Below are 11,624 nucleotides of genomic sequence, written 5' to 3'. Positions count from 1 at the left end.
CAAGGGCACACTTCAAGCAGAGAGTCATTGCTCTGACATGCAGAGCAGCTGTGGGCATGCCTACACTGCATCTGCAGACAAGTGAGAGCTGCACACACACGAGACTGGATGGACCAGACAGCTCTGAACCTTGTCTGAACGTGCAGCCTTGTGCTGAGCAGAGCAGAGGGAGACTTGAAGAAGCAGAGACAGGTTTCCTGTGCCAGGCAGCCTCTGACTCCTGTCCTGCAACCTGCACCTTACACCAAACACAACTGGTCCGAGTCAGCGTGCATCCCCCATACTTCAGTATTTGATAAAGGGCCAGTTTTTAATATGGAAAATATATATATATATATATATATATATATATATATATATATATATATATACACACTCCCTTTTCCAACAGTGAAACAATTCAGCATCTTCCCTGCACAAACAGAAGCCCTCATGGAGTAGTGCATCATGCTGGGAGAGCTAATAATGGCTCATGCTGGCCAAATGTACTTCAGCTGGTTGTGTTTCCCTCAGGAAAGAGCTGTGTGAAATGTGATCAGAGAGTCCTGGACTGCAGGGAGGCACCACAGCACTGCTGCAGACGCTTCCCCCACATCCTTTGACAGAAGCCAGTCAGAGCAGGTCAGGAGGGAGCCTTCTGCTCAGCTGGAGGGCACTGAAGGGCACAGAGAGCAAAGAAAAGCACACTTACACTTTGGTTGAACATGTCTGTCTCGTGCCGCAGCTGTGTGTACTGGCACAGATGCTGCCGAATCATCTCCACCCTTTCAACTTCTAGTCTCTCAAGCTCCTGGACATGGAGAAAAACAAGTCCATATTTTTACTGGAACCTGAGCTTGGAGGCCCAGAGAAAGGAGGATACACAAAAGGCTGCCAGTAGGTGCGATACTGCCCCAGGGTCATGCTTTGGAGCTGGACTCTGTGGTTGCACATTCCTCTGCTCTGCAAAGAATAAGAAACAGCAAGCAACAGCAGTCACCTCAGCCTAGCAACAGAAAAGAAGGTCAGACCTTTCCAAAAGGCTCCAAAACTGAGACAAGCAAGGCACAGAGTGGAGCCACTGCCTTCAGAGATGCTGCAAGCAAGAGGGAATCTGTTTCCTGCCAGAGGTTTTGTGTGCTTTATTGCTAGCTGCAGAAATTACAGGGATTCCCTGGGGCAGCAGAAAGCACATGGGGGGGATGGCTCAGACCACCCCCATTCCAGCCAGACACCTGTCAGAGCACAGCTCACCAGATGATGAGCTGGGACAAGCTTCCACCGTGCTCAGCTGGCAATAGGCAGAACCCAGCAACACTTTAGTTGGAAAGGCAGGTGATTTCTGTCTTTCCTCCTGATATTTTCTACCTCCCTCTTCTTCTGGATTCTGATATTATACCCCAAAATCTGCATTTAGTCCTTCTGAGTGCTCTGAGCTCTGTGTGCAGTTTTGGGCACCACAATATAAAAAAAGACCTTAAGCTGTTAAGAGTGTTCAAAGCCCCAGAGACAAAAAAGGGTCTGCAAGGGAAGCCTTAGGGGAGGCTCTGGTGGGATCCCACCTGGAGCACTGCAGCCAGCTCTGGGGTTGGCAGCACAAGGATGTGCAGCTTCTGGGTTAAGTCCAGAGGAAACCATGGAGATGCTCCAAGGCAGCTTGCAGCAAGCCAGGCTGAGACAACTGGGGCTGTTAAGTCTGCAGAAGAGATGGCTCTGGGGAGACTTCAAAGAAAATTGTGAAATTGTGGAATAGAAAAATTCATAATGTATAAATGGATTTGGTGATCTAGCATGTGTTTTTCTGTATTTTCCTTGTGCATTACTTCATCCTTTCCAAGGACAATTTGAGTGTTCTTGCCCCTAAGCAGCCCTGAACTGGTTTAATGCCTTCTGCAAGAAACAATTATTTCTTCTTTCCCCTATTGATGAGTTTTTCTTAGGACTGAGAACGGGATAAACAATGTGAGATTTATCACCCAATTTTCCCCAGAGCTTTGCACTGAACTAGCTGTGAGTGATGAGTACTGGAGGCTATGACAATTCTGCAAGGGTAGTTTTAGATGTTACACACCAGAGTGGTGGTCACCATCTCCTCAAACCACTTGGACTGGGCTTGATTGTAAAGATCCACACAGCGCATCAGGTCATCCCCTGAAAGAGAAAAGACAGCAACACATCAGCCTTGTCTTGCCAGAGCTTAGAAGGAAAGTGCAGGTCAGGTTTTGTACACCCCAAGGATCTGAAGATGAATGCTGGTGGGGCTCAGAGGAGTTCTGCTACATGGACCAACATTTCAACTAAATGCATGCACTTGATGTATGGCAAAAAAGCAGGTGACTGGGGTGAGAGTGAATAGATCTTGGAAGAAAAATATAAAAGTGGTATTTTACAAACAGCCCAGAAATACAAAAAGCAAGTTACTTCAGTTAATAAAAAAAGCCATAGAGGGAAAGTTGTATTTGAAAAATAAAGAAATTAAAATAGGGAATCAACCCTGGTGAGTTCTGGAACTGCAGGGCAGCACTCTGCAGGTGAGACTGCAGTCTAAGGGGTCTCTGTCTCAGAGGGGAGGGATGCAGCAGGCCCCAGCTGTTGGATGAAGGGATGCTGGTTTGCAGCCTCATGCATTCCCCAGGAAGGGGAGATGCCCAATTCCAGCTGAGCTCCAGCTCCTGTGATCAGGGCAGTGACACAAGAAGCTGCAGTTCTTTCCATTTTTTACTTTGCTGCAGCACTCTGCACTGACAGAGGGGGAAATACAGGTGGCAAATCTGGAAAACAATTTTCAGAGATTGCTGCTTTCCAGCTAGGAAATTCTCTTTGTTCTTTAAATGAGGCTCAGTTTCTTTTTCCCTCTCTGATCTTCAGCTCCTCCTTGCTTGTTCAATAAAAATTGATTATAAACAATTTCTAAGGACCCAAGGAAAAAGAGAGACTGTGAATTTTCTGGTGAGTAGAGAACATCTCTTACAGAGCCTCCTGTTCTTAAATCATAACTTTTCTTTCTTCTCAAAGATTGCCTGTACACATGGTCACACTGCCAGGGACTCTTCCCAGACTCCTTAAAGCCCAGACACCTATCCTGAAGTTTTAAAAACCTCAGAACTCTGAAGGATCACTCTGCCAAGGAAAAGCCCTGACTGAAGGGATGAAACATGGAAGGCCAAGCTAAAACTTATTTTCAGCCAAGGCACTAACTGAGCTGCATGTATCAGCTTTGCAGATCCCAAAAAAGTTCCTGCTGGATCCTGCAGATGTGGCTTGAGCCTCTGTAAAACATGCACAGGTCACAGCAATTGGCTGTATCCTCAGTACAGGACAGCACACACTACTATATCCTCAGCATTCCTAGAAGAGAAATTATTTTAGTCACTGAGTAGCAGAGGGGAAAAAACCAAAAACCATCACTTTCAAGGAAAAAGACAGTAATAGTAAGTGTAATAGGCACCCACCAAGTTGTGGGTGAGTGTGATTTAGGAAAGAACCAAGGAAGGAACTGTGATTTATGGAAGAAACACCCTCAGCTAAGCTTCTCTGAATCTGACTTTGGAAGTTCACAAACATTCAGTAATCTAAGGACACCTTCATGAGACAGATAACTCACCCTACTTCTGCTGTTCCCACCTCAATTATCAATAATTTGTGACATCTGAGTTGGGAACACTAGGCTTGTTTCTTCTGATGATTTAACATCAGACAGATTTGTAGTGCTGGGTCACTTTGACTTTTGTCACATTCACATTTTCTGAAAAAATCCCTTCACCCAGGATTTTTCTCCTGGGAAGCTGAGAGGCCTCAGAGAAAAGGAAAACAATTCTTATCTCATTGCTTCTCCTGTGCTGTGCTCACATGTGGAATGTGTGTGGGGATTGTTTACCCACAGGTGATTGTTCCATTGGTTTCATGTGAGTTGTTTTCACTCTTTGGCCAATCAGGGCCAGGCTGTGTCAGGGCTCTGGAGAGAGTCAGGAGTTTTCATTATTATCTTTTTAGCCTTCTGTAAGTGTCCTTTCTGTATTCTTTAGTATAGTTTAGTACAGCTTTCTTTAATAGAATATAGTATCATAAAATAATAAATCAGCCTTCTGAGAACATGGAACCAGATTCACCATTCCTGCCTGCCACGGGGCACCCTGCAAATCCAACAGACTTTGTTTTTACAACATAAAAACCAAACACTGGATGGGTGGATGGGTGGATGGATGGGTGGATGGGTGGATGGGTGGATGGGTGGATGGATGGATGGGTGGATGGGTGGGTGGATGGATGGATGGATGGGTGGATGGATGGGTGGATGGATGGGTGGATGGATGGGTGGATGGATGGGTGGATGGATGGGTGGATGGGTGGATGGGTGGATGGGTGGATGGGTGGATGGGTGGATTCCCCCTGGCTCTTGCTGTGTGCTGACAGGCACAGGTACTCACCTGCCTGGGTGGACTTCCGCCTGGCCTTCTTGATTTCCTCTTCTGTCTTGTTGCTGAGTTTCACCTCTAGCTGCTGTGTTTTCATTTCCAGATCCTTCTGCCTCTCTGTCAAGGCTTTCCGGGCCTTGGAGTAATGAGGAAGAGTCAGAAGTTACAGAGAAGAAGAACTGGCAGCTGCTTTCATCCACCTAGGACTCCTTCACACAAGTGGTTCTCAGCAAAGAGTCAGCAACTGTTCATGGAACTGGGTCCTGACAGGGAGTCAGGGTCTTACAACACCATGGAGTCCACAAAAGTGTCCTGTGACCACAAAGGGCTCACCACCAACAAATCACACATGCATCTGAACTCTTCACAGAGTCTTAAAAAGGCAAAGGACTAATGGCATCATCAGGCTCTCCTGTTTCTTATCAGCTTTCTCATTGTTTCTGGAAGAAAAGAGAGCTGGAGCCTCTTTCAAATGTCTTAAACAGCAGACATCATCACCAAGACACCTCTTCCATTTACTTTTCTTAGGATCTGAACTGTTGAGGTTTTCAAGTATCTTACAAAATTTGTCTTTAAGTAAATTCTTGACTCAATGTACAACTATCACAAACTAATAACAGGAACTTAATTCAGAAAAACTTACTCAGGTTCATGCCAACAGTAGAAATCAAGAACCTGAGGCCTGGTTACAACTGATGACTTGAACTACTTTACATAGAAGTTCTTCAAGCTGTTAAAACCTGATTTATCAGTACAAATATATATTATACAGGTAAATTAGTAAAGTACCTTAATAAATAAACATTGTTACATAGAGGCTGGTAAATAGATAAAAATCACTTGTTTTGCATGGATTTGTATAAAACATGTCACATTTGTTCTTTATACTGTACAAGTGTTTCAAACTAAATTGGCATGACTGTATTACAGTCACACCAGCCTAAATGTTACAGCTCTGCTGAAGCATTCCTGGAATATTTTCCATGTGCAGTTCTGAGGCCCTGGTGGGTTCTGCAGGTCTGGAGAGGGGGCTGCAGATGAGCAATCTGTGAGGGCTGAGTGCTCCACAGGTACTGCAGTCACAGCTCTTCCCTTCTTCCAAGGTTATCCCTAATTCACTGTTCCCAATATTGCTACTGAGTTGCTTTGCAGATAGGAGTGTGAAGAACTTGGTGTTTTGCAGAAAAATGCCTTCCTTGCAGACACAGCCTAACGACCTTGTGCTTCCTGCCATAGTTCTGTCCCTGGAGAACTCCTGCTGAGCTTTAATGAAAGCACAAACAGCTTTGGGGATGACTGGGAATGGTATTTCCCTTTCCAATTTACACCCAAAAGCAAACTCACGAGGATACAATCTGGCAGCTGAGGCACAAGCATCCCCATTTCTGCCAGCTGCTGCTGGGAGATCACATTTTGTGGGTCTGACTCCCTGCACCACAACCTCAGCCACCTCTTGGCTGGTGTCACATCAGCCCATTTCTGGGTGCTGCTGCTGCTGTTTGGGTTTTGTCAGTGAGGATGTTTCTTGTGAAGGGTTTGTGATTTGCCAGGCCAGGGTCCAGCTGCTTTTGGCCACTGAGCCAGGTGAGCCTCTGACCTGACCCTGCTGCCCTTCTGAGGCAAGGTGCTTTCATTTTGAGGACAACAGATGCACACTAATAAGTATTTGCATCAAATTTATTGCCCCAGGCTGGCAAGGGGAGGATGAGCCAAAAAGCCACTTCAGCAGTAGGAAGTTTGCCCCCCACTTCCCAGATCTCAGCTCAACACCAAACTATTTCTGGGGCTGGGCAAAGCACAGCTAACAGTTGTGGCATTCACATTCTCTGAACAGAGAGACATCATTCTCTCTCTCAGGGTTTTTTCCTGGAGAAGCACAGAGAGAAGAAGAGAAAAACAATTCTTATCTCTCCTTGCTGCTCCTGTCATTTTGCAATCTTCCTTTTTGTTAGGAAGATTGTTTACCTGAAGTGATTTGTCAGTTGGATTCTGCTGAGGATTGTTTTGTTTCCTCGGCCAATCACTCAAAGCTGTGTCCTGGCTGTCTCAGACAGTCAGGAGTTTTCTTTAGTATCTTTTAGTATTTTTTGTAGTATAGCATCTCTTTAATAGAGTATAGTATAATATAATATAGTTTAATAAAGCAATTATTCAGCCTTCTGAATCAACAGAGTCAGATACCAATCATTCCCTGCCTCAGGGGCACCCTAATTTCAATGAACAGTGAAAACCCTCCGCAGGAACAGCTGTGACAGAACCAAACTCTCCACGGGGCAGCTGAGCTGCTCTTCTCAAACCAGCAGTTTATTTTGTCTCAAAGCCTGCAGGCTGCTCCTGCTCCCACCTTCTCAACAGCCGTGTAGCGGCTGGCCAGGTGCTTCCGCAAGTCCGCGATGTGGTGGTCACACTTCTTCATGTCCTTCTTGAAGTTCTCCCTGAAGTTCAGCAGGGGTTTCTCTACCTCACTCTGGAGCTGGCAATGAAAACAAAGGAAGAAATGAGGAGCCAGGCAGCAACTCCTGGCTCTTCACAGAACCACAGAATCGTTAAGCTGGAAAAAACCTCCAAGTGCATTGAGTCCCATCATCAACACAGGTGTGGCATTCACATTCTCTGAAAAAATCCCTTTGACCAGGATTTTTCTCCTGGGAAGCTGAGAAGCCTCAGAGAAAAGGAAAGCAATTTTGTCTCATTTGCTTCTCCTGTGTTGTGCTCATGTGGAATGTGTTTGGAGATTGTTCACCCACAGGTGATTGTTCCATTGCATTCTGCTGGGAGTTGTTTTCACTCTTTGGCCAATCAGGGCCAGGCTGTGTCAGGGCTCTGGAGAGAGTCAGGAGTTTTCATTATTATCTTTTAGCCTTCTGTCTGTATCCTTTCTGTATTCTTTAGTATAGTACAGAATTCTTTAATATAATATAGTATCATCAAGTAATAAATCAGCCTTCTGGGAACATGGAGTCAGTTTCATCATTCCTGCCTTTATCAGGCATTTCCTGGCAAACACAATACTCAGGGCTGCCAGGTCCACCACTAATCCCTGCCCCTGAAGTGCCACATCCATGTGTTGTTTGCACACAAACAGTGGGAAGGATTTGGAGGATGCTACAGGAGTTTCAGTGCAGGGTTTAAGGAGAAGTAAAAAAATGGAAAAGCCCCTCTCAACCTGGCCTGCCTACACACACACGTCACTCCAAGGTGCATTTCTTCCTTTTGGAAAACAATACAGGAGGACAACGGGGAGCAAAAAGTATTTCACTAATTACAGCCCTGATGTCGAAGTTTAAGGCAGAGCAGTGGGTTACCAAGGCAGCAGCTGGTTGCCTGAGTAACCTCTGCTGAATTGCTTACAAATGGTGCAGAGCTATAATTTTCCTCCAGAACATGGCTGTTGTGCTGAGATATCTGCCACTGAATTGAACCTGAACACCCACAGAGGTTGACAGAATGCAACAGGACTCAAGAGCATGTCACATGTGGTGGAAAAACCCAGATAAATACCATAATTTGTAGAAGAAATCTCCTTGGGCATCACTTGAGATAAAACCCCAAAATAACATGATGTTCACAGCAGACTTTTAAGAAAGGCTAATGGTACAAAAAAGCCACAATTCTGGTTCTCTTCCTTCCAGACAGGTAGAGAAATTTCTTGTTGAGAAGCCAAATATTGCTTTTCATTTCTTCCTTTGCAGAAGTGAAGTGTACAAGCACTAGTTCAATTTACTGGCTGGAACACAGAGTCCAGGTGAACAACATCTAGAATCAGTTTTACTTCTTTTTTATGAAAAATTAAAGCTACCTGTGTTTTAATTTACTCAGCAGGTAGACTAAATAAACTGATTTTGGGAGGAAGCTTGGACAGAGTTTCAGTAAGTTTGGTCACCAGCTTATTAATTCTTCTAAATTTGTACCACATGCAGGTCTACTTCCCCCACTAACATGCACTGAAGGGAGAGGCCCATCAATTCAGGGCAAAAATCTTTGGAAAAGAAAGAACCATTTACCTTAGAAGAAAATTTGAGATGAACCTCTGCTTCATCAGCTAAACTCTTCTTGAGCTGAGCCCAAGCTTCTCCCAGTGTGCTGAAGGAAGAGCAGGACAATGATCAGGCCCTTCCCCACCTTTCCTTGTGGGATCTGTCAGAGAAATCTGGCACAACACTTTGTACCATATCTTGATCAGCAAAGTCATGGGAAAGGGTAACAGAAATCTGAGAAAACAACCAACCTTTGGGACCAAGGCAGAATTATGTTGGCATTGTGTCACCGACATGCTTTATGACAAATCCTTTCCTTAGGATTTTTTCCTCCTGAGAAGCTGAGAGGCCTCAGGAACAAAGTGTAAACAATGATTCTCTGCTGCTGTGGAATGCACCAGGTGGATCTGGGATTGGTCTCACCTGGTTGCTTCTAATTAATGGCCAATCCCAGTCCAGCTGTCCAGACTGTCTGGTCAGAGACAAACCTTTGTTATTCATTCCTTTTCTATTCTCAGCCAGCCTTCTACAGAAATCCTTTCTTCTATTCTTTTAGTATAGTTTTTAATATAATATATATCATAAAATAATAAATCAGCCTTCTGAAACATGGAGTCAAGATTCTCATCTCTTCCCTCATCCTGGGACCCCTGGGAACACCGTCACAAGTGGTGACCCCGAGGAAAGAACCACCACAGCATTGTTTGCAGCAGATCTTTGAAAACCCAGCTCATGACAATCTCCACTTACAGAGACACCAGAGCCTAAGCAAGACCCTTCAGTATCTTATCCTCACCATAACAAAGTTTCCACCAATGCAGTTTCTTCTGCCTCTTCTACTTTACGCCCTACTTCAGAGAGCAGATTTTCACTTCAGGTGAGAGAAGCTTTTCAGCACTTGAAAATTTCTCTGTTGTCTTTTTCTTTCAGATTTATTTCCAGGACGGTGGCAGCTGAGGCACACTCCTCCAACTCTCTATGACAGCCCAGACTCCTCTTAAAGCACCACAACCAAAACTACACTGTCCCCAGTACAGTACAACTCCAGGGGCTAAACTGGTAACAGAGTATTTTGTATCAGACACTCTTTCTTCTACATATTTCAATGTGATTGCCTTTTTAGACAACAGCATGAAGCTGTTGATGAATAAGCTTGTGATTCACTACAGCCAGATCCTTCTCCCACAAAGTGTTATGTAACTGTATCTTTCACATCCTGTGAAAGTATAAAACCCGCTGCTCTGTCCTCATTAAAATGCATCTTATTTTTTTCTTCAGTTAATTTCTCAATTTTAACACCAGAATTCTGAATTGCAACCTTTTCTTCAAATCACACACACCAACCCTCCTAGCTCTGTCACTTCTCTGAATACACTATATCCATAATTTCTTCTATCATAGGTTGTACATCACAAAAACATTTTAAAACCCCCTGGACTTAGGACAAACCCTTTGGGATCTCATTCCACAGCTACTTTCTGTAGTTTAGTTACTGTAAGCAGTGGGTTTTCCCTACCTAGTTTTTTGCACATTCAGCTTTATTTAGGCCACCATTTCTCTTGTCTGCCTACGAGAATCTCCCATCACAAAAAGCAACACTAAATAAAGAGCTGTGATGCTTGACCTACTCTTTTACTCCATCACTGGAGGAATTTAGGTTGGCTTGGCATGGTTCTCTGTGCATATACAACATTTGCTCATCATCTTATTTTTTCCCTAAGTGGAAGTTTGATGGTTTATTCCACCACTTTTTGCAAAGGTTGAATAAAGCTGAGTGATCTATAGTTCCTGGCTCCTTCTCTCTCTTCCCTATCCCCTTTTCAAGGATAATGAGATTTGACTGTTCCTGATAGCCTGAAAAATCACCTGTCACCTGCAATCTCAGACTAATGATCTGTCACCTCTGATGCTGCTGCAAGGACTTGGGTCCTCAAATAGGGTGTTCATCAGCTAAAAACTCAGACACACCTACAGAAGTGCTCCCAATATTCCTCCTTCCCTGAGGTCCTCTCCCACTGCCCAGTTCCCACTGTTACCTGATGCAGAGAGAGCATTACTGGACAGTGCTCTCAGCTCCCTGCACTGCACCATGCCCTTTCCAGCTTTCTACAACTTTTCTTAGGCTTGAGTGATGATTCCCTCTCTTTTCCCCTACTTCCCCTTCATTTTTTCAGTCATTCCCTCTTTTTCCCATTGGGGCTAGGAGAAAGTGGAAGGAAGATGTGGATGGGTTTAGCTTTGCTAGGACCAGCTGAGCATCCAGCCCTAAGGAGAAAGGAGGACAGAAACCATTGCCACTTGTGCTCAGGGCAGTAACAGCCCAGTTATCCTCTTGCAATTTCTGTCCTTGCCTGCTGGGAGCTGAGCAAAACACCTCATGCAGCTTCAGTGCTGGCAGAAACACACTGTGCAAAGGTGAGGACAGTCATTTCCACCTTTGGCCTTCAGTGCTCAGAGGGTTTGTGGTGAAACAGACAGAGCCACCAAGTTCTGGTCCTTCAGGAGTGGTGCCTTGGCATTGATACTGAAGAACTGCACTTCAGGCTGAACTGCACTGCCTAATGTCTTCTTCACAACTCCCCTAGTGTGAAAATGTTGGAAATAAGCAGCAGTCTGCTGCTCTTCTTGAAGGGTCAGAACCCTGATGAGAAGAGATTGCTTCATCCTCCCTCTTGGCTGTGCTGCTCTGATTGTACCAGCATTGACCTTACACAGCTACCCTCTATATATTTTATATATATATATATATATATGTATGTATGTATGTGTGTGTGTATATATATATATATATATGTGTGTGTGTGTGTATATATGTATATATATGTATATATGTATGTATATAAAATTATATATAATATTATATATAATATTATATATAATATATATAATATTATATATAACATTATATTTAACATATATATACAATATATATTATATATAATATATATATATATTATATATATATATATATATATATATATATATATATATATATATATATATATATAAAAATTATACTCTCTATAATATATATATTATTTACGCTCTTCCATTTTCAAAGTAGTTTAGTACACATACATGATAATCCTGGAAGGAACCAGTCCTGGCTACAAGAAGGACAGCATATAAACCTGACTGGAAAGGCAACATTTTATACACATATTCCTAAAAAACTTCTCACTAACAACCTGAAAAAAAAAAAAAAGAAAAACCCAAACAACTCTGAAGCAATTCCACCTTCCCTAACATGCCC

At 43.6% G+C, this 11,624-nt stretch overlaps 1 protein-coding gene across 6 annotated transcripts in view; it reads right to left on the bottom strand.

The window, feature by feature from the left end:
* Positions 1-11,624, bottom strand: part of GAS7 (growth arrest specific 7) — an 85,660-nt gene that overhangs the window by 8,121 nt on the left and 65,915 nt on the right. For all 6 annotated transcript variants that reach the window (XR_009488891.1, XM_059864184.1, XM_059864186.1 and 3 more), the window contains 5 exons: positions 8,399-8,477; positions 6,739-6,867; positions 4,407-4,530; positions 2,051-2,130; positions 692-790 (listed from right to left, as the gene is read on the bottom strand). Coding sequence is in view for 5 of the 6 variants with exons in the window: in XM_059864184.1 (XP_059720167.1) it covers positions 692-790; positions 2,051-2,130; positions 4,407-4,530; positions 6,739-6,867; positions 8,399-8,477 (511 nt within the window). In the remaining variant the exon portion in view is untranslated. The remainder of the gene's footprint in view (positions 1-691; positions 791-2,050; positions 2,131-4,406; positions 4,531-6,738; positions 6,868-8,398; positions 8,478-11,624) is intronic.

The sequence above is a fragment of the Haemorhous mexicanus genome, chromosome 20 (genome assembly GCF_027477595.1).
Source record: "Haemorhous mexicanus isolate bHaeMex1 chromosome 20, bHaeMex1.pri, whole genome shotgun sequence".
NCBI lineage: Eukaryota > Metazoa > Chordata > Aves > Passeriformes > Fringillidae > Haemorhous > Haemorhous mexicanus.
Note: the sequence above shows the minus strand (reverse complement) of the source record. Positions and strands in the feature narration are given on the sequence as shown.